The 27,026-nt window shown below is 38.2% G+C and overlaps 1 protein-coding gene across 9 annotated transcripts in view; it reads right to left on the bottom strand.

The window, feature by feature from the left end:
* ARHGEF9 (Cdc42 guanine nucleotide exchange factor 9) overlaps nt 1–27,026 on the bottom strand; it is a 199,000-nt gene that overhangs the window by 113,872 nt on the left and 58,102 nt on the right. For 6 of the 9 annotated variants that reach the window (XM_019436682.2, XM_019436683.2, XM_019436684.2 and 3 more), the window contains one exon: nt 22,070–22,249. The exons of 2 other annotated variants lie outside the window; for them this stretch is intronic. In XM_019436682.2, coding sequence (XP_019292227.1) covers nt 22,070–22,249 — 180 coding nt within the window. Of the gene's footprint in view, nt 1–12,387; nt 12,477–22,069; nt 22,250–27,026 lie in introns of those variants that run through there. One more of the 9 variants, XM_053891552.1, reaches the window with a different exon arrangement.

The following is a 27,026-nucleotide window of genomic DNA, read 5'->3' as shown; positions in this document are numbered from 1 at the left end:
TTACAAAGCTTTAATCATCAAGACAGTATGGTACTGGCACAAAAACAGACACATAGGTCAGTGGAACAGAATAGAGAACCCAGAAATGGACCCACAAACATATGTCCAGCTAATCTTTGACAAAGCAGGAAAGAATATCCAATATAAAAATGAAAGTCTCTTCAGCAAATGGTGTTGGGAAAACTGAACAGTAACATGCAGAAGAATGAACCTGGGCCACTTGCTTACACCATACACAAAAATAAACTCAAAATGGATGAAAGACATAAATGTAAGACAGGAAGACGTCAAAATCCTAAAGGAGAAAACAGGCAACAACCCCTTTGATTTTGGTCGCAGCAAATTTTTACTTGGCATGTCTCTGGAGGCAAGGGAGGCAAAAGCAAAAATGAACTCATTGGGAACTCATCAAGATAAAAAGCTTCTGCACAGCGAAGGAAACAATCAACAAAACTAAAAGGCAACCAATGGAATGTAAGAATAAGATATTTGCAAATGACATATCAGATAAAGGGTTAGTATCCAAAACCTATAAAGAATTTATCAAAGTAAACATACAAAAAACAAACAATCCTGTGAAGAAATGGGCAAAAGACATGAATAGACACTTCTCCAAAGAAGACACCCATATGGCCAACTGACGCATGAAAAAATGCTCAACATCCCTCATCATCAGGGAAATACAAATCAAAACCACCATGAGATACCACCTTACACCAGTCAGAATGGCTAAAATTAATATCTCAGGAGACAACAGGTGTTGGTGAGGATGCAGAGAAAGGGGAACACATTTTCACTGTTGGTGGGAATGCAAACTGGTGCAGCCACTCTGGAAAACAGTATGTAGGTTCCTTAAAAAATTAAAAGTAGGACTACCCTATGACCCAACAATTGCACTACTAGGTATTTATCCAAAGGATACAGTAGTGCTGTTTTGAAGGGGCACATTCACCCCAAAGTTTATAGCAGCACTATCACCAACAGCCAAATTATTGGAAAGAGCCCAAATATCCATCAATTGATGAATGAATAAAGAATATATGTGACAGATACACACACACAATGGTATATTACTCGGTGATCAAACTGAATGAAATGTTGCCATTTGAAACCACATGGATGGAACTAGATTGTACTATGCCAAGCGAAGTAAGTCAATCAGAGAAAGACAAATAGATGACTTTACTCATATGTGGAATTTAAGATACAAAACAGATGAACATAAGGGAAGGGAAGCAAAAATAGGATAAAAACAGAGAGGGAGACAAGCTGTAAGAGACACTAAACACAGAGAACAAAGGGTTGCTGAAGGGGTGTTGGGTGGGGGGTTTGGATAAATGGGCAAGGGGCATTAAGAAGGACACTTGTTGGGATGAGCACTGGGTGTTATATGCAAATGATGAATCACTAACTTCTATTCCTAAAATCATTATTACACTATATGTTAACTAACTTGGATTTAAATTTAAAAAAGAAAAAGTCAAAATAGTCTAGATAAGGTGAAAGTTCCCCTTTGACCACTCATCATCCCAGTTATTTCCACCTTTCTTAAAGAAACTATGGTTATAAATTGTTTTGTATAATCCTTTCTGACCTTTCCCCATGCATTTATGTGCCTATACACATACTCCAGTGAACTCATTGTTCCATGTTAAACTCATGCTAACTCATCCTTTGGTACATACTTTTCAACCTCTTTAGTAGCCTTTCCCTGCAAATGGTTTGGTAGTTCTTAAAGGAGAGGTGCCATAATATCCAGCTCTCTCAGGTCCTGGCATTATGCCTTAGTACCTGTGAAGAGTTCAACAGGGGCTTAAGCAGTGTCACAGAAAGCCAGCCTCTCCCCAGCTCTAGCAGTGTGATGTTTCTGAGAAGAGAATGGGTAAGCAAAATTATCTAAATGTCAGCTCAATATTTTCAAAGATCAAATCTAGCCAGCCAGAGAGGAATAAAACATGAGCCATCCTCCAAGAAAGTGAAGTGTTACTACCAGTCACATTAAATAATAGAATCTCAGAGTTGTGGAATAAGAGTTATAAAGGAAATGGTAGGTCATCCAGTCCATACTACCCTCAGCCCCTTTATCAACACCTTAACTCCAGTGACAATGTCCATTGCCGACAATTGCCCAGCCCTCCTGCTTGAACACAACTAATGATGAGATCACTATCTCCTAAGGCAGGCTTTTCCTTTTTCAGATAACTCTAAACATGAGCAGGGCCCTCTAATGTACTTCTGTTTTATGAAAGCCCCAGCCAAAAAACTCAGCAAAAGGGCAAAACACAGACAAAAGAGTGGGATTGTAGGAAATGAACTCTCCTATAACAAAGGTAACTGAACACCCTTCTGTGCCACAGCAAACAATGACAGTAGCTGCAAAGGTGGATGTGGGAAACTGAAATAAACCTAGTGTGTTGTAGGCACAGCTCCCACTTCTTGCACACATATCCTGCCTCTGTTCTGGAGTCTCAATCCCAGCTTCCAGGAGAATCAGGCATGCTTAGAGATCCCTGAGCATGCATTCCAGGAAGCATTTTATGTTTCTATCTAGCACAAAGCCAAACAGCATGGCAGGTATAATCAGGCACAGAAACCATTCTTTGTCCCTCAAGGGGAAGAGATTTAATAACTGTCACATGAAAGATCATTATAATAAGGTTGCTAACAAATTGTTCTCCTTTTCAAGCATACACACAATGAGCAATAAGCTTCAACCTGAGCAATGAAAATTTTGTTTATACAACAGACAAAAAAAAGAAAGGAAAGGAAAAGATAAAAGACAAAAACAAGACCCATGTGGATATCCCATCTCAGCATTCATGGTTATCTATTAACATGTTATAATGGACCTAGCTCACTGAACTCCATTCCTTCCTAACAGAGACCATAACATGAGCCAGGCCTCTCTTGCTGGTCATTCTAACACATCCTACTTATTCCCACCTCTACTCCTGTATCATTCTAATGGCTGTCCTTCACCCTCTGCACAAGAAGTCCTTCCCTATCATTTTCTATCATTCTTCTATTGTTCCTGGCTTCTCTGAAAGCTTCGTTCAAGAACAGGATTTTCTCATTTCAAAACTGCCTTGTATGGCAGACACATATACCTTTATTAGTCCTATATCCTAGATGAGACATTCAAGGCCAGAGAGGGCAATGGATGCTTCACACTGAACAGGAAGCAGTCAGGATTGAAGCAAAGTCTGAAGATTCAGGACAATATCAAGAGAGACAATCTATGACATGTTGAAGGGTATAGACTTGGGAACATGGGTTCAAATCCTGACTCTACAACTGCCTTGCTGAGTAATGTAGAATAAGTTACTTAATATCTCTGATACTGTTTCCTCATCTATAAAATATAGAGAATAATATTAATCTACTTTATGGGGCCATTATGAAGATTAAATAAGGTAATACATATGAAACCCTTAGAACAGTCCCTGGCACAGAGTCAAGTATTAGCCGTTATTATTATCCTCCAATTTGACACCATCTGCCCTAGAACCACAAGGCAACATGCTATCTGGGAAAAAATTGTTGTCTCTAGCCAGGAAATGGATTTTGGTGGTATTTTTGTAACTGCCTTCATAATTTTCACAAATCTCTCACATTCTAAATGCCATTTCATTGACAGGAAGACTCTAAACAGCCCCTACTAAGGCAGACAGTTTGAATTGGAGATATTGATATCTTTTGCTTGTGACAAACCATCCTAAGGTGAGAGCTCAAGCCAGAATTGGTGTGGGGTACAGGGAAACACTTCATAGACATAAATATGCCTAATCAGCAAAACTAGATGCCTTTGGCAAAGTTGGCAGATGTCAAATCAACATACAAAAGTAAACAGAATTTTTGTAAATTACTAAATATCATCTAGAGAAAAATATGATTTTACAAAGATATTATTTATAATTATAAAACAATATGTAACTGCTAAAAGTAAATCAAAGAAAATATTCATAGGCACTTTGAAGAAAATAAATAAGTTTTTTGAGAGACATTAAAATTGAAATAAATGGAGAGTGAAAACATGCTTTTAGATAGCCTCAATATTATAAAAATATCAATTCTCTTTAGTTTGATTTAGTGACTAAATTTACTCAAACCAAAATCTCAATGGGGATTTTGGAACACATAATAAGCTCATTATAAAAGGTATACAAATAAATTTTAAAAAAAGAATAGCCAAGACATTATTATAGTTATAGCCAAGACTATATTATAGTTATAATAGAACTATAATAATGAAGATAAGCCAATGGAACCAACTGTAAAGTACCAGAAATTCAAATATATATGAGAACAGGATACAGCAGGATCTAGCATTGCAAATTACTAAGAAAATAAGAGTGTGTTTAATAAATGGAAGAAAATAAAATCAGGTCCCTTTATCACACCATATATAACAAATTACCAAGGGATTAAATACTTAAAATTAAAAACAGAGGTATAAAGGGGCACCTGGGTGGCTCAGTCAGTTAAGTCTCTGACTTCGGCTCAGGTCATGATCTCACGGTTTGTGAGTTTGAGCCCCATGGCAGGCTCTGTGCTGACAGCTCAGAGCCTGGATCCTGCTTCAGATTCTCTCTCTCTGCTCCTCGCATGCTCTCTCTCTCTCTCTCTCTCAAAAATAAATATTTTAAAAATTAAAAAAAAAACCAGAGCTATAAAAACTTTCAAAAAACAACTTAGAAGAATGACTTTATGGCCTCAGAAAATTTCTTAAGAAACCAAAAAAAAAAGCAAAAACAAGAAGGAAGTCAATAAGTTTCATTACTTTAAGAACTTCTCTCTAAAAAGATAGCATAAATAAAGTAAAAGACAAGCCATAAGCTGGGAGGAAATGTTTGCATAAATTATTAGTCCCCAAAATGTATAAAGAAGGTCTTAAAAATTAAAGAAACACCAACAACACATTAGGAAAAAATGGGAAAAAACTTTAGATACATTTACAGATAAGGAATTATGAATGAATAATAAACCTATGAAAATATGCTCATTTTGTTCAGAAATATTAAAAGTGTAATGTAATACCACAATAAGATGATATTTTACAGCCACCAGATTGGCATGCATTAAAAATTTGACAACAGGGGTGCCTGGGTGGCTTGGTAGGTTAGGCGCCTGACTTTGGCTCAGGTCATGTTCTCACAGTTAGTGGTTCGAGCCCCACGTCAGGCTCTGTACTGACAGCTCAGAACCTGGAGCCTGATTTGGATTCTGTGTCTCCCTCTCTCTGGCCCTCCCCCACTCATGCTCTGTCTCACTCTCTCTCTCTCTCAAAAATAAACATTAAAAAATTAATGAAATATTAAAAATTAAAAAATTTGACAACAAAAGTGTTCAAAATGTATAGGGGGCAGGAACTAGATGCCTCTGGCAGAAAGCTTATTTAAAGAAACAATAGAGGAAAACTTCCCAAATCTGGGGCACGATATGGACATCCAGGTACTTGAAGCTCAAAGGTCCCTAATCAGGTTCAATCCAAAGAAGACTTTACTCAGAAACATTATAATAAAAATGTCAAAAATTAATGACAAAGAGAAAATCTTGAAAGCAGAAGAGAAAAGGAGCTTTTCATATACAAAAGAACTCCCATAAAGCTATCAATGCATTTCTCAGCAAAAACCTTGCAGGCCAGGAAGGTGGGATGCTTTATTCAAATTACTGAAAGAAAAAGACTGCCAGCCTGGGCACCTGAGTGGCTCAGTCGGTCAAGCATCTGACACTTGACTTTGGTTCATGGGTTTGAGCCCCACATTGGGCTCTGCATTGACAGAGTGGAGCCTGCTTGGGATTCTCTCTCTTCTCCTCCTCTCTCTCCCTCTCCCTTCCTCCCTCTCTCTCTCAAAATAAATTTTAAAAATCACAAATTTATTTTTTAAAAAAGGAAAAGTACTGCCAACCAAGAGTACTTCACCCAGCAAAGCCATCAAAATCAACTGAAAGAGAGATAAAGACATTCTTAAGATAAATAAAAGCTGAAGTTCACCACCACTAGAACTGTATTACAAGGAATGGAGTTCTTCAAGCTGAAAAGAAAGGATGCTGACTAGTAACACAAAATTGTATGAAAGCATAAAACTCACTGGTAAATGTAAATATATAGTCAAACTAAGAATACTCTAATAGAATTGTATGTAAATCAGTTAACTCTAGTATAAAGAATAAATGACAAAAACATTATAAATAACTATAGCTACAATATTTTGTTAATGGATACACAATATAAAAATATGTAAGAAAGTGTTGAATCACTATATTGTACACCTGAAACTAATATTACACTGTATGTTAATTAAGTGGAATTTAAATAAAAACAGAAAAGATATAAGCAATGATATCAAAAACATAAAATGTGTGTGGAGGGTAAAAGTGTTGAGCTTTTGTATTAGGACAAACTTGTTATTAGCTTAAAGTAGACTATTAAAACTCTTAAGATGTTTTGTGTTAGCCTTATGACAACCATAAAACAAAAATCTATAGTAGATACACAAAAGATAAAGAGGAATCAAAGTATACCAGTATAGAAAATAATCAAATCATAAAGGAAGAGAGCAAGAGAGGAAGAAACAAAGAATCTATAAAACACCCAGAAAACAATGAACAAAATGGCAATAATAAGTACTTACCAATAATTACTTTAAGGAAATTGATTAAAATCTCTAATCAAAAGACACAGAGTGACTGAATGGATATAATACAAGACCCAACTATATGCTGGCTATGGGGTTGACTTAAGCTTTAGGGATATATTTAAGGATTCTTAAATTCTACATATGAGTGAAATCATATGTTTTTTGTCTTCCTTTGATTGACTTATTTCACTTAGCATTATATCCTCTAAGTCCATTCATGTTGGTACAAATGGCAAGATTTCATGATTTTTAAAAATGTTTTTTTATTCTGAGAGAGAGAGAGCACAGGTAGAGGAGGAACAGAAAGACACAGAATCCAAAGCAGGCTCCAGGCTCTGAGCTGTCAGCACAGAGCCCAAGGTGGGGCTTGAACTCACAAACTGCAACACCATGACTTGAGCTAAAGCTGGGCGCTCAATTGACTGAGCCACCCAGTAGCCCATAAATTTCATGAATTTTTAATGGCTGAGTAATAATCCATTGTGTGTGTGTGTGTGTGTGTGTGTGTGTGTATATATATATATATATATATATATATATATATATATATATATACCACATCTACTTTATCCATTCAGCTATCAATGAACACTTGGGTTGCTTTCATATCTTGACTATTATAAATAATGCTGCAATAAACATAGGAGTTCATATATCTTTGTGAATTAGTGTCTTCATTTTCTTTGGGTAAATATGTGAAAGTGTAATTACTGGATCATATGGTAATTCTATTTTTAACTTTTTGAGGAACCTGAATACTGTTTTCCACAATGGCTGCACCAATTTGCATTCCCACCAACAGTGTACAAGTTTCCTTTTTCTCTACATCCTTGCCAACACTTGTTATTTCTTGTATTTTTGATTTTATGCATTCTGACATGTGTAAAGTAATATCTCATTGTGGTTTTAATTTGCATTTCCATGATGAATAGAGATGTTGAGCATCTTTTCATGTGTTTGTTGGCCATTGGTATGTCTTCTTTGGAAAAATGTCTATTCAGGAATTTAAGAAACAAAACAAATGAACAACAAAAAAAGAGACAAACAAAAATAGACTATTGAATACAGAGAATGAACTGGTGATTGCCAAAGGGGAAGTGGGTGTGGGGATAGGTAAAATACATAACAGGGATTAAGAATACACTTATCTTGATGAGCACTAAAAATATATAGAATTTTTGAATCATTATATTTTACACCCGAAACTAATAAAATACTGTATGTTAATTATACTTGAGTTAAAAAAATAAAAGAAAAAAAGGATACATCTAGGCTGAAAGTAATGGAAAAACATATTCCATGAATATATAAACCAAAACAGAGTAGGGGTAGTTATAACTATATCAGAAAAAAAAAGGTTGATTAGAAGTCAAAAACTGTAATAAGAGACAAGGAAGGTAATTATATAATCATAAAGGGATCAATACATCAAGAGGAATAACAATAGTAAATACATGTGCACCCAAAATTGGAACACTGAAATATAGAAAGCAAATATTAACAGATCTGAAGGGAGAAATAACAACACAATAATAGTAGGGGACTTCAGTATCCCACTTTCAACAATTTATAGATCATACAGGAGAAAATCAATAAGGAAACATTGGACCTAAACTACATTTTTTAAAATAATTTTTAATGTTTATTCACTTTTTGAGAGACAGAGACAGAGTGTGAGCAGGGCAGTGGCAGAGAGAGACACACACACAGAATCCGAAGCAGGCTCCAGACTCTGAGCTGTCAGCCCAGAGCCCGATGCAGGGCTTGAACTCAAGATCATGACCTGAGATCATGAAAATTAAAACATTAATGAGATATCACCTCATACATGTTAGCATAGCTAGTCAAAAAGTCAAAAGATAAGAAATGTTGGTGAGGATGTGGAGAAAAGTGAGCCCTTGTGCACTATAGGTAGGAATGTAAATTGGTACAGCCATCATGGAAAACAGTTTTGAGGTACCTCAAAAAAATTAAAAGTAGAACTATTATATGATCCAGCAACTCCACTTCTGGGCATATATCCAAAGGATATAAAATCACTGTTTCAAAGAGAAATCTGCACTCCCATGTTCATTACAGCTTTATTCACAGTAGCCAAGATAGGGAAACAACATAAATGCCAGTCAATAGATAAATGGAAAAGAAAATTCCACAAAATGGAATACATAAACAAGGGAATAGTACTGTTTATTTTTTATTTTAAATTAACTTTAAAAATTTTTTTAATTATTTTTTTTTATTTGAGAGGGAGAGAGTGAGCGAGTGGGAGAGAGGAGCAGAGGGAGAGAGAGAGAATCCCAAGCAGGTTCTATGCTCAGTGTGGAGCCCAACATGGGGCTTAATCCCATGACTTTTGAAGCCAAAACCAAGAGTCAGATAACCAACTGAGCCACTGAGGCACCCCAATATATTAAAAAAGTATATACAGGTATTTGCAACAACTTGGTTGCAACTGGAGGATATTAAACTAAGTGAAATAAGCCAGATACAGAAAGATCACTTCATCTTACTTATATATGGAATCTAAAAAAAAGTCAAATTCATAGTAACAGAAAGTACAATGATGGCTATCAGGGAAAAGGGAAGATATCCATCAAATGATACTAACTTTTAGTTATAAGATGAATAAATTCTGGATATCTAATGTATAGCATGTTGACTATAGGTAATAATAATATATTATACACTTGAAATGTTCTGAGAATTAAACTCAGGTGTTCTTACATAAAAAGTAATAGTAATAGTTAACTACAAGAAGTGATGGATATGTTAAGAAGTTTGTGAAAATAATTTCACAATGTATACATATACCAAAATATTAAATTGTATACCTTAAATATATACAAACTTTCTGTCAAAAATAAATAAGTTTTTAAACATTGAAAAAATATTTCAAATCAAGTAAGTACCCTCAAATATTTCAAATACTTTCCATAGTATATATGTTCAATATGTAGGCATTCAAATATCTATTCAAATCTATATTTAATAGTATAATTGTGACCAAAAAAAAAAAACCATTAGATTTCTCTGAAACAGACTATGCCCCATATTACACCTAAGTCTTCTCCTTTTAATTGGTTTTCATTGGCCTATTGCCTGGTTAGAACTTGATAGAATTTAGGTTTATATTAGTTAAATAGCCACAAAAATAATACTTGTGCCAAATTAAATCACCCAGGATTTATTTCACAAACATTATGTGCAGGGTCTTGTGCTCTTGGGGGAGTAGCAGCAAACAAATAACATGTGTAGACATATACATATTAATTGACTTCCAGGACCTTTAAATGTTCATTTTATCTGTATTTCCTTTGATTTGCAGTCTGTTTGGGATAAAAGAAAGATAAGGGTTCTAGTTAAACTATCCAGATATGGAAGTACAAAACCCTGCCCTCTCTGATTTCAGGATGAAAGCCGCACTAAGGGAGGATGCTGAAATCAAGCTGACCTGAGTTATTCATCTTCCAGAAAGTTCACAATATTTGACAGACATTCAGAAAACCTATTTCGGCATAGTGACCTGGAAAAACACTGGCTTTGAAATCAGAACTGTTATCTTGTCTAGGCCATGCCATTTATTACTATACTGGCAGGGTCTCACTATCTCATCCTGCAGAACTCTACCACTGTCCCAAATCTGGCCTGCTCCTTGTTTAGGGTTCTGCCTTGTATTTCTAACTCCTTGTAGTCCCTATCCAGGCTAAGGTATTCTCCTGTGGCTACTCCAGTCATATGCCTCTCCCTGACCTCAGCTCCTACTAAACAATATTCCTTCCCTAACTATCATCTACCTTCCAACTGCAGACCTGTGTACAAAATACTATGGAGCCCAGGGACTGCGATGAGGGAGGAATGAGGAATGACTGCTAATGGGTATGGGTTTCTTTTAGGATCGATTAAAAAGTTCTGGAACTAGATGGTGGTGATAGTTGTAAAACATCATAAATGCACTGAGTTCTATACTTTAAAAGACCCAAAATAGTAAATTTTATGTTATGTGTATTTTACCTTAATGAAAAATAATATATAGATTATGAGCTGGAGAAAACTGAGGCCTTCCAAGAGAAATGATTTGGCCAAGGTCACAGAGCTTAGGTAAGACATTTCCCTTCTGCATAAGTTCTCATATCTATCAGACTTCTGTAGGATGGGCTCCAGGTCTAAATTATGTCTGTACAGGGGCACCTGGCTGGCTCAATTGGTTAAGCGTCTGACTTCAGCTCAGGTCATGATCTCATGGTTTGTGGGTTTGAGCCCCACATTGGGCTCTGTGCTGACAGCTCGGAGCCTGGAGCCTGCTTCAGATTCTGTTTCTCCCTCTCTCTTTGCCCCATCCCATTTGTTCAGTCTCTCTCAAAAATAAACATTTTTTAAAAATTTAAATAAAGTACATTTGTACCTCTTCAGTAACAACTTGAGGATCATCTGTTGGATGAACAGATTTATTCTACATACGAGGAAACCATTACTGATTCACTGCACACTGCCTGTGTCTGGATTCCTGGTCACCTGCTTAATTGAAGCACAGCCAGCAATTCGATGTTAGACGCACTAATACCAACCATTTGCCATGGCAGCGAAGCTACCTTATCTTCTGTCTACTGACACTGCACTCTACCTACTGGGTTGGACTTTCCCCAAACATGTGCAGTTGGAAGGGTCCTCACTCATCCCGTGCCCTCAGCCCACTCTAATCCATATGGAAAGGTAAACTTCTAAGATCTGGCCTCAGTTCAAGTTTATCTGGCTATATTGCAGCTTCAGGGCTACTGCTGGCCTTGTCTGATTTGTAACACCATTATTAAATGTGTTACTTAACAGTAACTTATACTTGCCTAATATATAACTGAATGAGGGCATGAGTCCACCCCACATATGACCCTCAGTCTCAAGCCCCACTGAGTCAATAACCTCACTACCTTAATAAGCTTATCAAACAGCTAAAAAGCTGGACAAATTGGAAGAATTTACAGGTCTATTACAACAGCTCTGTTCCCCCAATACATCTTACAAAAGATATTTTTCCAATTCATTTCTGACTGCAATGTAAAACAGTGTTCTAAAATTTATGCAGTCATAAATGAGGGCTAACTGCTTATGTATAGCCCCAGTAAAATTATGCCTGTTGGTAGAAGCCAGAGCAGCCAAGAAACTACACCATTCAATTATATATTCAGCAGACTCATTACTTATAACGCCATTTCTATTAGTTTTGTGAGGCTGGCAGTATCAGCATCTCTGAGCTTCCCTGCAGCCCATGTCTTCATACAAGTGACTAAGTGGAGGAACAGAAGATTTACTGGTCAAATGGCCTCCATCTAGCCACATACAGAGGCCTGGAGAACAGGTGAGGCTTAGTAGACTTCATCTCAGACTTCAGATGTCTGAAGAACTACAGAGTAGAGGGTCAGTGCATTCTGAGGAGGGTGTGGGGGCGGGGTAAAATAAGGACATTACTTCCACTATTAACATTGAAAATTTGCTACTAGTAGTATCATTATTATTGCTTTCTATATGTCAGAACCTACTATCAGTAATTTAAAAGAAATATGCAAAAGGCATAGTTCTGTTTAGTCCTCACAACAAATTAATGAGGTAGGTACTATTACCTCATCAAATTAAAGATGAGGTCACTGAAGCAAAGAAAATACAAGTGATCTGCCTATTGTTATACTGCTAATAAATAGGAAGGCTATATTCTAATCCAGATTTTATCTACAGAGATACTGCCTTAGCCACTTACACCATTTCCATGAGTAGAAGTTCCAGAAAGATTTCAGTTCAACATAAGGACAAACTCTCTCAGAGTTGTCTTCACCTACAATCAGTGGTCTGAAAAGATAGGGAGCCACTTGTTAATGGAGGCATAAAAGCAGTGACTGGATGAACACTTAGGAGGTAGGAACATTCTGGAGGTGTTCAAACAGCAACAAGGAAGCTGAATTAGATGACTTTTCATTAACTTTTTACTTAAATTCTAGTTAGCTAACAAACAGTGTAATATTAGTTTCAAGTGCACAATATAGTGATTCCATACTTACATACAACACTCTATGCTCATCACAAGTGCTCTCCTTAATGCCCATCACCTATTTAACCCATCCCCCCACCCACCTCCCCTCAGGTAACCATGAGGTTGTTTTCTATGGCTAAGAATCTGATTCTTGGTTTGTCTCTTTTCCCTCCCCTTGCTCATTTGTTTTGTTTCTTAAATTCCACATGTGAGTGAAATCTTATTGTATTTGTCTTTCTCTGATTTATTTCACTTAGCATAATATTCACTAGTTCTATCCATGTCCTTGCAAATGGCAAGATCTCATTCTTTTCTATGGCTGAGTAATATTCCATTGTGTGTGTGTGTGTGTGTGTGTGTGTGTGTGTGTGTGTTCTTTATCCATTCATCAGTCAATGGACACTTTGGCTATTTCCATAGTTTGGCTACTGTAGATAATGCTGCTATAAACATTGGGGAGCATATATCCCTTTGAATTAGTATTTTTTTTTATTCTTTGGGTAAATGCCTAGTAGTACAATTGCTGTAATATAGGGTAGTTATATTTTTAACTTGTAGAGAAACCTCTACACTGCTTTCCAGAGTGGCTGCACCTGAGTTTGCATTCCCACAAACAATGCAAGAGGGTTCCCTTTTCTCCACATCCTCACCAATACCTGTTGTTTCTTGTGTTGTTGATTTTACCCACTCTGAGAGGTGTGAGGTGATATCTCATTGTAATTTTGATTTCCATTTCTCTGATGATCAGTGATGCTGAGAAAATGTTCATATGTTTGTTGACCATCTGGATGTCTTCTTTGGAAAAATGTCTAATCATGTCTTCTCACTTTTTAATTAGGTAATTTGTTTTTGGAGGGTGCCTGGATGGTTCAATCAGTTAAGTGTCCAACTCTTGATTTTGGCTTATATCAGGATCTCACAGTCGTGAGATCAAGCCCCATGTTGGGCTCCATGCTGAGCATGGAGCCTGCTTGAGATTCTTTCTCCCTCTCTCTCTGCCCCTCCCCTGACCGTGTGTTTCTCTGATCATGTGGTGGAAGGGAAGGAGAGGCAGGAGAGTTTGATCTGCTAAATGTTATCTTCAACTACTTTTTAACAAAGAACTCTGGCCAGGTTCTCAGAAGTTCAGGGCTATTTGGTTGTAACTCCTGCCTAGAGGCTATGGGATGCACTATATGACATTCAATGTTGCTTTAAATTTGGGAGATTCTAAGAGAGACCTACAGTGTGACCTACTTGAATTTGGAGGAAATCACATGGGTCAGGCAACAGTCAGATTTAGGGTTTTCTCTGAGCTGAAGGTGGCTCCATATTTTAAAAAATCCTCTTCCAATTAGCCAAAGGATGTAGTAAATGATCTCATCCAAAGCATGTGCACAGTGAGAACCCATTAAGATAGATCATGTAAATGCTAATAATGCCATTTTAAATTCTACTATGGAGGAGATAAATTTCTGTAAACTAGAGAGAAAGGCCCTTCCTACTAATGTCAGCCTCAACTCACATATTCTGTAATGAGTCACCTCTAGGTCCACAAACAAGAAACTTCTATGTAGATGATTAAGGCTAAAGGCCTACATCCATTTGAAGCTTGAGTGGATAAACAATGGCTGGCATATATTAAGTCATCACAAGAAAGCAAAACAGTGTTGCCACTGAATGGAGGTAGGTCCTCAAGTGTTAACAGTCTTGTTAGCAGCCCAAGCATATCCTTTCCTGATATTCTACAGCCCAGAAAGCACAGGATTAAGATTCAAGCGGGGAATAACATTGCTAAAAATTATAGATTAGGATGTACAAAACTCAGTCCCTCCACTGAAACAATCAGCTTGCAAATACTGATAGAACCAACTTTTTCAAAATTCTAGAATCTGATCCAAAGCTTACTGCAATCAGGGATTTCTTAATGCAAAAAGAGGATGCTAAAATGTGTTAGAGAATGTTGAGGCATTTTTGTTCATTTGTCTACTACCCCCTTTTCTCCAGCAGCTGAGAGGCATTCCCACAAGTTTGCATTCCCAAGTTTGCATTCCCACAAACAATGCAAGAGGGTTCCCTTTTCCTCATGCAACTTGCTGGTGCCAGGCTAATGATATTGTTCATAAAATACTGTGGCTGTGTATTTTGACCTGTTTGGCACTTAGGGACAGGCACAGAGAACAGTCAAAAAACAAAACAAAAAAACAACTTTGTTTTGTACCCCTACTCCCTTGGGCTAAAGTGGCTTCCCAGGCAGTGACTGCTTCTGTTAAAATTTTTAAAGATATACATTGCCTATGATCACTTACAGTAAGGCGTGGAAGAAGGGGAAAGTAGAAAACAGACCCAACAGCACAGGAAGGAAGAGACTGAGGAAGAAATTCTTTGGGAGAATAAGGACTCAGAAGGCCACTGCACACACTGAAGAAGTAAGGGTACAACATACATGACTTAGAATAGATTCATGCTCAGAAAAATCCTGAAAGAATTACAGGCTTACACTTTTGGAGGAGTGGGTTACATGAGAGTAGTAGAGCAGTAAAAGAAAACTAAGACAAAACTGTGAGCAGCACAGAGTAGTGTTGAAGAAGTGCCCCAGCTCAGAGCCAAGCTGCAAAGAGCAGGAGAATAACGTTTTTTGTTTGTTCGTTTGTTTGTTTTTCTTGACTTCAGTACTTAAATAATTCTCTGTCAGGTGACTGGCAGACCAATAAGATAACATAACAGAGATTTTAGTCACCACACATGACAAGGAATACAGTCTTTGCATGCGTGCACACACACACACACACAAACTTTGGAAAAGTCGCAAAACAAACAGACCACAGCCCTCAACAATCAACTACAGCTAATCCTGAGGAAGGTGAAGAATCTGATTTCTAGAGTTATGACACTAAAATGTTCAAAATTTCCAGTTTCAATGAAAAACTTACAAGGCATACAAAGAAACAGGAAATTATGGCCCATTCACAGGGAAAGAAATGAACAGAAATCATACCTGAAGAAGCCCAGACATTATAATTACTAGACAAAGACTAACTGTCTTAAGATTCAGGAGGTCTACATTCAAGTGCTGGTTTTGTCACTAATTCACTACATAAGTTGAGCAAGTCACTTGCATTTTCTGGATTTATGTCTCCTCAGAATTTATACAATCAGGAGGTCGGGCTGATCAGTGGTCACAAGCTGAGACTTGGAGAACCAATTTAGCCCACAGATGTGTTCTGTTTGTCCCTCACAGTATTTCTTTTTTAAAAAAAGTGAATTACTGATCAACACTTAAAGTATGGAGGTTTTTACATAAAATCCAATTTCTGGCTTTTCTTGAAAAAAAAAAACAGAAAATCTCAGCCCACTGGATTTTCCTCCTTCCTACACCCTACCCCATCAATGAGAACCATCAAAATCACTTTTTTTCACTTTAAATTTCATATAGATTTTCAACTGGACACATACCCCAACTTACCCTAGTCTCAGATTGCTTTACTCATGTAAGTTACTGATATGGACCCCATAAAAATCTAAGTTGGCTGCTGCTGGAAAAGATGAGTGTTTCCAATTCTAAATCTACTATGAGTCTAGGGTTTCATACATGTGAAAATCTTCCCCAGAATGCAGCCAAAAAGAGATTCTACATAATTAAAAGCCAAGAAACACTCTGAAACAGTGAGCTTCCCTATAAACAGGAGACAGTTACTGTGACATCTAATCTGTACAATTGCAAGGAATAACAGTAATGACCTGTTTAGCTCATCCTTTCAATCCCTTGCCTCAAGCTAGGCCAGAAACCAGAGAAATCTAGAATTTGAAGAAACAAGGAAAATACATGCTGATGATATCTGAACAGGCTCTTTACTTTCTGACCAAACCTATGCTTTGTCACACAGGCTTCACCTACTACCACAAATAAGATGTGTCCTGTACACATCTTGCCCTCAAGTGGGCAGTAGGTCCTCCCCAGGCCATGACCCAGAGTCAGAAACAAAGCCCCTTTTTACATGGAGGCAAACAAAATGAGAGCCAGAATGATTTGGAGTTAGGGCTCAGCATGTAAAAGGAGGCCCACTAGAGGGGTGGGATTTGCTACTTCTAGGTACAATCATATCTCAGCAGTCTGCTCTCAGCTCCCAGGGGGGAAATCAGCCCAGGAAAGCAGCTGAAGATATCAATAGCTACATATGGGGACTGATGTTCAGAAAGCTGTAATTTACTTAACCTAATTGCTGGCAAGGTACATCAACTCCTGCATTGTTTTTGTAAAGCCATATCCCAAGTTCAGAAGGGAGAAAATCTGATAACACACACAGACACACACACACAAACACACATACAGAATAAAATTCTGAAAAACAGGAAATTCAAATATTTGGCTGGGTAGAAGGCACATATACCTAGCAATTTATAAAGCAGCCAAAATGGTATCAAACTTCCTAATTACAGGTAACCAAGATACCACAGGTTACAGAATATTTTCATAATACTCAATTATCCCCATTTTACAGGGAGGAAAACTGAGTTTCAAAGATGTACAGAAAGCTGCTCAAGCTGCACATCTAACAGCACAAATGATGCAAGAATCTGGGTTGCTTACAAAAGCAAAAATAAACTTTCTCACAATAGAAAGTTTCTGCACAGCAAAGGAAACAATCAACAAAACTAAAGGGTAGTCTACAGAATGGTTGAAGATACTTGCAAATGATGTATCTGATAAAGCATTAGTATCCAAAATATATAAAGAACTTATAAAACTCGACACCCAAAAAAAACACAAATAATTCAGTTAAAAATGAGCAGAAGACATGAATAGACATTTTCCAAAGAAGACAAATAGATGGCCTACAGACACAAGAAAAGATGCTCAACATCACTCACTATCAGGGAAATGGAAATCAAAACTACAGTGAATATCATCTCACACCTGTCAGAATGGCTAAAATTAACAACACAGGAAACCATGGGTGTTGGTGAGAATCTGGAGAAAGGGGAACCCTGTTACACTGTTGATGGGGATGCAAACTGGTGCAGACACTCTGGAAAACAGTATGTAGGTTTCTCAAAAAGTTAAACATAGAACTACCCCATGATCCAGCAATTGCACTCCTAGGAATTTACCCAAAGGATACCAAAATATTGAGTTGAAGGGATACATGCACCCTGATGTTTACAACAGCATTATCAACAATAGCCAAACTATGGAAACAGCTCAAATGCCCATTGACTGATGAGTGGATAAAGAAGATGTGGTACACAGACACACACACACACACACACACACACACACACACACACACACAGACACACACACTGGAATACTATTCAGCCATAAAAAGGAATGAAATCCTGCCATTTACAATGATGTGGATGGAGCTAGAGAAATAATGCTATGTGAAATAAATCAGTCAGAGAAAGACAAATACCATATGATTTCACTCATATTTGGAATTTAAGAAATAAAACAAATGAACATGGGTCGGGGAGAGAGAGAGACAAACCAAGAAATAGACTCTAAACTATTGAGAACAAATTGGTGGTTACTGGAGGGGAGGTGGTGGCAGGAGGCATGGCAGGTTGGGGGGATGAGTTAAATAGGTGATGGTATTAAGGAAGGCACTTGTGATGAACACCAGAAGTGATTAATCACTAAATTCTACACCCGAAGCTAATACTGCATTGTATGTTAACTAGCTGGAATTTAACTAAAAACTTGGAAACTAAAAGAATTTGCATTCCTTAGACTCCACACTGGATTTTAACTTAATAAAAAGTAAGGCTAGCTTGGACAGAACTACCCTAAGAACCCTTGATTATCTATCCTAGGACTGGGGTGCTCATGCAACAATGGGACTTCCAGGTAGGGAATGGGGATGCCCCACTACATCAGTGACCAAGTTGGTCCAATGATCCACAAAGGTGTCCAGTTGGTATGGAGTTCAGTGGAAAGTTTTTTCCCTCCTAATATACTTTCATGTTATGTGCCAAACAACCTAGGGATGATGTTTTCAAGGAGTTACTGAATCTCAGGTCAAGGTGAGTCTGGATAAAGCAGGTCACTGTCCTATAACATGAAGGTACAGTATCCCAGAAAGTCACCCATGTACCTACCAACTACATCAGCACTAATAAAGATTCATAGTTCAATGTGATTTCCTTCTATGTCCTACCTATACATGTCAGAGCTTGAATAAATTCTAGAAGGTGCTTCAGAAATAAAGGAGAAAATAAAAGCCCATGATCATATACCAAATGGTTGAGAGATCCATGACTAGGACTCAGGTATATCATTTCTTAATATAGCTAGTACCATTTCCATAATACCATTCTAACCTCAACCAAAATCAATGTAGAATAATGGAGACAGCAATTTTATTTTAAAATATCTACTACTAGAAAATATCTACTAGATAAGAGTCTATACAACCTCCATCATTCAATCCCTTGAGTATCACAAAATCCCACCAGAAATGTAAACCTAAACATAAATTCTAATAAAGGAGAATTGAAAGAGATAATATTCATAACATTCATGAAACAGCCTGACCCCGTTTCTTTTTACTTATAACACCACAACAGCTGGCCCCTAGGGTTCCATGTACTCCCAAGTAGAGGTGTGAAAAATTCAACTATTATTAAAACAAAAAGGTTCACAATGATCAAATGTTCATTCTGAATACAATCTGAGGCAACATGTAATGCGATCTTAATTTCTCAAAGAATAAATATTAGTATAGTAGATAGAATATTGGATCTCTAAATTATGATTTGGACCCTGTCATTAACGGCCCTAGTCTGTTATCACAGTCCTCAGTCTAGACTTGTGCTAATAAAGTAGCAACTAGCCACATGTGGCTAATGAACACCTGAAATGTGACTAATATAAATGAAGATATACTGCCATTATAGAATACACACCAAATTTCAGTAGAAAAATATATTATTAACAATTTTCATAGTGATAATATATATTATGTGATAATATTTTGGATACATTGGGTTAAGAAAATATATTAAAATTAATTCCACCTGTATTTTTGTATTTTTTTTCTTTTTTTACTGTGGCTACTAGAAAAATTTAATTATATTTGTGGCTTGAATTTGTGATTCATGTGGCTCACATTTGTGGCTAACATTATATTTCTTTTTTATTTATTAAATTTTAGTTAACATACAATATAATATTAGTTTCAGAAGTAGAATTTAGTGATTCATCAGTTACATACAACACTATTCTGGTATAGAGCAGTGGTTCTCAACATCAAAGATTCTGATTTAACTAGCCTGGAGCCTGAGTTTTGATGTTTAAAAAAAAAACATTTTGATGGTTTTTTTTTTTTTTTCACCCATGTGATTTATTTCATCATGCAGCCAGGGCAGAAAACCCTAGGCTAGACTCTGTCATGCATGCCTGAGCCAGTCAGTGGTCTTCTCAAAAGTAAGCTTCAGCTGCTGGGAATGTGTGCTTCTCCTGGTCTTGGAAGCAGAAGCATAAATGCCAGTTCACTGATATGCTAAAGCTTGGCTCTGCCATTTGCCTCCCTGAATCACTCTGCCCCATCCATTTATTTACTGTTTATTATAAAAATGACATTTCACAGAAAGTCAAATACATTTGAATTGGGGTAACACTGGGGTACAGTTTAATCCTTCCTTTAAAGAAAGGTCTGTCAGCACAAGACACACAAGCTGTTTCTTTACAGGACCACACACTAATCCTAAAGACCCATGGTTACTGATGTTTTCTTTCTGATTACCCCTGGGACCAATTCATCAAGCAGCAAGGCTAAGCTGGAACAGAGATGACGCTTGAAGACTGATGGAAGATGCCACATACATAGAAGAAAAAGGATTGGATATTTCATTAGGAGATTTTCAGGACAGAAGAGGATGAAAGCTCATTTTGTCTACCTCTCTGCTTCTGAGTACTGACCTCACCTAAATAATTCCAACCAGATAACAGTGTTTCCTAGGTTTACAGCCCTCCAAGAAAGGAGGCCTTTTTTAACCACTAAGGCCAGCCTTGATACATAGACCTTTTGGAGCTAATAACGTGGTGGGGTGATAATGAGGAGGATAATACTGGTGATAAATCAAGTTACCATTTGCCAGTTACCCACCATGTGCCAAGCACTGTGCTAAACACTTTAGACCTTTATGTGATCTCATTTAATCCTCATAAAATTCTGTTATCCTTATTTTTCAGATGAGGAAATCAAGGTTCAGGGAGCTGAAGTCTTTCCAAAAGCCATGGAATTGGGAGTTAGTAAAGCTGAAATTGCATTGTGGGTTATCTGACTCCAAATGTCCTGCTCCTTCCCTCATGTCACAATGTCATGATAATCCTGATGCCCTTCGTCTTCCAGGAGCCCAAGCCACTCTGATATTTTGTTTGGCATCAGGTATCTTACAGAAGAAACTAACAAAACGTGATAGGCTGTGGTAGGGATGATCATAAGACATCCTAACGTAGCTTTCATATTTGTAATGCCACAAAGTCATTTCACTGTGATCTCTACTGGCATGAAAGAACTGTCAACACCATTTTGTGGATGGGGGTTGGGGGAATCAGAGCCCACAATTACCAGCAAAAAAACAAAAACATATTCTAGCTCATAACTCTAAGGAAGGCCAAAAGCTGAGACATCAGGCCAGTGCTCTTCCCCCATAGCATTCTGCTAATTGATAACCCAGAGGAAGCAGAAACTGCTAAGGAAACCTTTCTCAAGAGCCCCTTCTATTAAGGGCCAGGTTCTTCATGGCACAATGTCAAAAGGGCCAAGACCTTAAAAGCCCCATCAAGGTGACTGCTTCCCACCCTGAACACATCTTAAATCCCAGTCACCTCACTCAAAGTAAGATATGCAATCAGTAAATTCTAGCCCCTGAGAGGGTAGAGAGCCCACACTCTTACATTAATAGCTGAAGACAACACACAGGGGTGTTCACACTTTCCTAAATAAGAGAAAGAAGCAAAGGAGGCAGAGAGGAGTGAGGAGGGGAGGAGGAAGGAAGGGAGAGATCTATAAAACGAAAGAAAAGGGGAGACAAGGAAAATAGTGAAATCAGAAAAGAAGAGATATAAGAAAGGCAAAAGTTCACAGCAATATAAAGTTAAGAGTCTTCAAAAACCATCAAGGCCAGAAGGGAAGTGATTTGTACAAAGTGATTTGTACTTAGGAGACAGGAGGCATGAGGCAGAATATGGGAATTGTTAAAATAAATAAGGGATAAAAAGAAAAGACTCAAAATTAGAAGGGAAAAGATTAAAGGAGGCTCAAGTCCTCAGTAAAAAAAAAAAAAAAAAAAAAAAAAAAAGGAAAAATTGTGAGAGGAGCCACCAGGAGAGAAATGAACAGGAGAAAAGAGGCTGGTGAAAGGGGAGCCAGGGGCAGGTAGCCAAGGAGACAAGAGAGGGGAGTGAAGGCTGACTGACACTCACCCTCACAAAGCTGGCAGGAAACCATCCCTCCTCATCGTCGATCTGGCCCCACCACCAATCCTTGTTGGAAGCATCCAAGACTTTGATGACGTCGCCAGCTTTAAATGCCAACTCCCGGTTGGCCATGGTGACGTGATCCCATACTGCCTCAGCACTAACGATGGAATCTCCAGTGATCAGCTTAGGAGACAAAATGAGAATGTGTTCAGTCCACACAGCTGGCTACCTTACTTGCCCTTTACCCCACCCACAGAACTCTACTAGTTATGGAAAAACTGACATACTAGTGGTGAAGGGTTGGGGAGAGGGAGATGGCACTGGGAAGCACAAGCTCCACTGGACCACAAGACAAACAATACTTGTCAACTTTCCATTAGCCAGTGGATGGAATGACCCAGAATGTGAATATGAACTACATAAGCCTTATGCTTTTATCCCTACTCATTAGATCCTTCCCCAGAAAAGAAAGAAAGTTCCAGTGCATCTTCTCTTGGTGCTTAAAGGCAGCCCTGGGTCTGGAATGGGTGAAGAGGTTAAAATCAAAGGTTAAAATGAAGATCAAACATATTTGTTCTAGATTCTCTGTATTCCTCCCTGTTTCGTCCTCCTTCTTGGAACTGACCAATTGAGAGTTGGTGGTACATTATTTAACACCACTATAACCCACCCCTAAGGGGTTACACATCATGGCATTCCTCACACACAATGGACTCCAGTCCTGCAGCCTCCTGTTCTCACCCACACATGATGCCATCCAGAGAGGTCATGGGTGTGAAAGAATATGGCTTCCTGTGATGCCTTGCTTCCATAAAACTCAACCTTGGCATAAATTCATTCAGTGATTTGTACCACCACCCTATGAGATACGTAGGGGGTCTAGGTTGAATCCTGCATTTGACAGATGGCAAAACTGAGTCACAAGGAAGCTAAGGAGTGAACTTAGGATCACACAGCAAGACAGGGGCTGTGCAAAGACCTTAACCCTGGTCATTAAAGTCTATGACCAGTAGGACTGCGATCCACACAGTAACAGGAAGACATCTATCCCAGTTCCACACCCCTCCCCCCCCCCACACACATTCACAACACTCATCTAAGCACAGTGATGAGGATGGGGGTGAGAAAAGAGTCTGCCTCTCTCTGGCTGCCATCCTGACCCCTATGTTGTTTGTTACCCTTTTTACCCAGCTGTTTACAGCCTATATGGGCCATCAATCTTCCTGGCATTTGGAGAAACAGATTCTAGAATAGAGAACATATGTCCTGTCAAGGCAAGGGATTCAAGAATTCTCTCTCTAGCACTAAATTTCTGAATATGTTCTCTATATGTTAACTTTTCCATCAATCTGTTTTGAGGAAGGACTGATTCTCTAAGGCAATTGTGGCTCCACAAGCCCAAAGACAAAACGGTTCAAAAATAACAGAGACAGAATATAGAATATGCATCCTCTCACATAGGTCTGTCTTTCAATATGCCAACTAGAGAATAACCCCATGGTCATGAAATTAGCACATAACACATTGCATACACATGAAAACATATCCAATAACTGATCTTTTGACTTAGTTAAGGCATTCTGTTGGTCAGGTACAGCATGGGGGGCTCCTGATCATGGATGCAAGAGAGATTTCCAGTAGGACTTTTTATAACACTACCTTTCAAGTGTTTCATGCTTTACAGTTTACAATGTATTTTCACATCTACTGTATCACTTGATCCTCACTGAATGAGCAAGGTGTCACTATTACCCATATTTTAAAGATAAGGAAACTGAGGCTATGATAGGTAACCTGTGCTTTGGTCAATCATACAAGTTGATAATAATGGAGCCTGGCCTTCTGACTGCATATGCTCTAATGCCCATCATACCATACTACCAATGTCTACTCATTAGCTATACTGAACTCATAAAATTCCATCCATAATATCTCAAACCATATAACTCCTATTCTTAAAGAATCCCAAAGAAGGAGATATGGACAGCTACCTTTAAGTGACTAGTTCCCCTTCCTATGAGAAGATTTATTTTTATGTTGAACCTGTTTTCTTCCAATTGCACTGAAAGTCAATTTCTTCTTGTTCTGACTTCAGTGGAGAAGAATTGCTGGTCACTTGCCTCAATAGAATAAATGTTCATAAAGAAATTTCCCCTCTCCTGCCAAAGATAGTTTCCAACTGGGTGTTGCGAGGGCTCAATAAGCACATACAGCCCTAAATCACAGCATGAAGACTTGTAGCTTAAGGCTATATCCTTGGCTTTTTACCAAAGGTCAAGAGTATCTTGGCATCAATTACCAATCCTTTGCTCAGGACACTATCTATGATGCTGTCTTAGGTACCCTAGGCCCAGGTCTGGCTGATTCCACTGCCTGTATTCTTTCTACAGTCATCTTTCCAACCTTATGCTTGGCTCTTCCCAGCAGCAGTTGGCTCACTCTTGTCCCCAATTAGTCCAGCTGACCTGCCTAGGCCCTCAGATCAGAGATCCCAGCTATACTCTGGACAAGGTCAATATAGGATCCAGGGTCCATAAACAAACTGTAAGTCTGTTGTCAGGGCCTACTTGGAATCAAAGGCAGTCAGAACTGGAAACCATTTCAAGGATCATCAATGTTGAGTTCTCATTTTATAGATCAGGTATAATACAACAGGAGTAATTTGCCTACAGTCAGCAGATGGCCAGCCTCCTAGACCATTTTTTTTCCCAAAGTAACACCATAGATAGAGAAGGTAGAAAAGAACACCTGGATTTAAGACCTTGCTCTACTACTTGCTAAAGGTGTGATGATAATGATAGTGATGATGACGACAATGATGATAATATTAGATAATATAGAGTACTTGCTATATGTTAGGCACTATTCTAAGTACTTTACACACATTAATTCATTGAAGCTTCACAACAGCCCTATGAGAAAATACTATTATTATTCCTATCTTACAGGTGAGGAAACTGAAGTTCAGAGAGGTTAAATAACTTTCCTAAATTTATACAGCTGATAAGTATTGAAGACATAATTCAAATGCAGCTACAATTTGGCTCCAGTGTCTGCTCTTATAAGCTATCGTGCCATTGGGTGGGTTGGTTATACTGTTAAAAATGTATAATTCTATATTCCCACCTGCTTCATGAATTACAACATACTGAACCAAGAGTTGATGGATGTGTGTGCAGACATGAAAGGAAGACTAATCCAGAAGGGGTTGGTAGCTGCATGGGGCTCCTGTGCTTTCCAGTCACAAATATAAGCAGGTATAAGGGGGACGCTACTCCCCCATCCTCTGAGTTGTTTTAAAAGTGAACTAAATTTGGGCTGGAAATTGGTTTCACATCCTCCTTTTGTGTACAGGATTGACTTAAATTGCTACATTTTTTTAATAAATATGCACTTTGCTCACCCATTTTCCATACAACACTCATTCAGTGAGCTTCCACCATTGTCTTCTTATTGTGATTCAGGCCTAGTCCTTACATGAAGATCAAAGGCCCTTCAGGCACCAACACTGAATGCCCTTCAAGCAGTATGCAAAATGGTTAAGGGCAAGCAAACCTAGCTTCAAATCTGGCTTTCCTACTTTAGAAAGTATCAGTGACTTCTAGACTTGAAACACCACCCCCACCCCCAAATCAACTTTGACTTCTTCCTTTTCTTCAAACTAGATTTAAGATCCTTCAAACAGTACTCCATCCTACCTTTCTAGCTGTCCTTCTCCAACTCTCCCACCCCCTCTTAACAGCCCTTTCCAAATTCTACTGCCTGTTTGCCATCAAATTCCCCATAGTTTTTAACTATGGGAGATGAGGAATAGAAGAGTCAGAGAAACAAACCAAAATGGAACTTTCAGCATGTAATTAGGATACCAAGGAGCACAATATCACAAAAGCCAAGGAGAACAGTTTCATGATATACAACTTTTGTAATCAATTTCTTCATATATAAAATGGGGATAATAATATCTGCCTCACAGGCAGGGTAGTGGAGAGGGCAAACTGAGTACTGTATGTACAGTGCCTACTGCAGTACTTGGTACATGTTGGCCTAGTACAAGACTTCAGAGGAAGGGAGGAACATATGTGGCTGTTAGGCTCTAGAGTAATTTTGTGGGACACTGAAAATAGGCCTTAAAGAATGGGTAGGATTGTAACATATTGAAGAGTGATCAGGAAAGGCATCTGAGGCAAAGGAATTAGGAATGAGACTACATAAAGTCTCAGAGGTGAAAACTATGGGGAATTTGATGGCAAACAGGTAGTGGAATTTGGAGAGGGCTGGGAAGAGGGGGTTGGGGGAGTTGGGGAAGGACAGCTGGAAAGGTAGTATGGAGTCCTGTTTGAAGGCTCTTAAATCTAGTTTGAGGAAAAGGAAGAAATCAAAGTAGATTTGGGGGTGGGGGTGGTGTTTCAAGTCAAAGTGTCATGAGAGTAAGTTACATGAGGAAATGCTGGTTTGGGAGGGGGAAAGAGATGACAAATTTTCTCTCCAATGTGTTGAATATGGGGGGCCAGCAAGATATGCAGGTAGATTTCAAGTTCAAGAGATATCAGGAGAGATAGTTATATAGGTTTTGGAGTCAATGGCTCAGAAATTGTGGAAACCAAGGAAGTTTTCCCTGGAAGAAAGTGCTAAGAAAGAAGATCAGAAACCTCAGGAAACAGCAACAATGGGAGGTGAGGAAGAGAAGAAGAGCCAGAGAAACAAATGAAGCTTTCATTACCTAATGAGAATACCAAGGAGTGTAATTTTGCAAAAGCCAAGGCCAAGAGTTTTAAGTAGCAGGAGATGATAAAATTATCAAATGGTACAGAGCTATAAAATGAAGAAAGCCAATAAATGGCCATTTGGGAGTAGCTATATAAGCTGTTAAATTCTTTACATCTTAAACTGGTTTATACCCCACCCCCCTCCAAAAACCTTAATTTCCTAATTGTCCCCACCCGTTTATCTTGCAAGTCCA

The sequence above is a fragment of the Panthera pardus genome, unplaced genomic scaffold, assembly GCF_024362965.1.
Source record: "Panthera pardus isolate Hobbes unplaced genomic scaffold, ASM2436296v1 HiC_scaffold_27, whole genome shotgun sequence".
Taxonomy (NCBI): Eukaryota; Metazoa; Chordata; class Mammalia; order Carnivora; family Felidae; genus Panthera; species Panthera pardus.
Note: the sequence above shows the minus strand (reverse complement) of the source record. Positions and strands in the feature narration are given on the sequence as shown.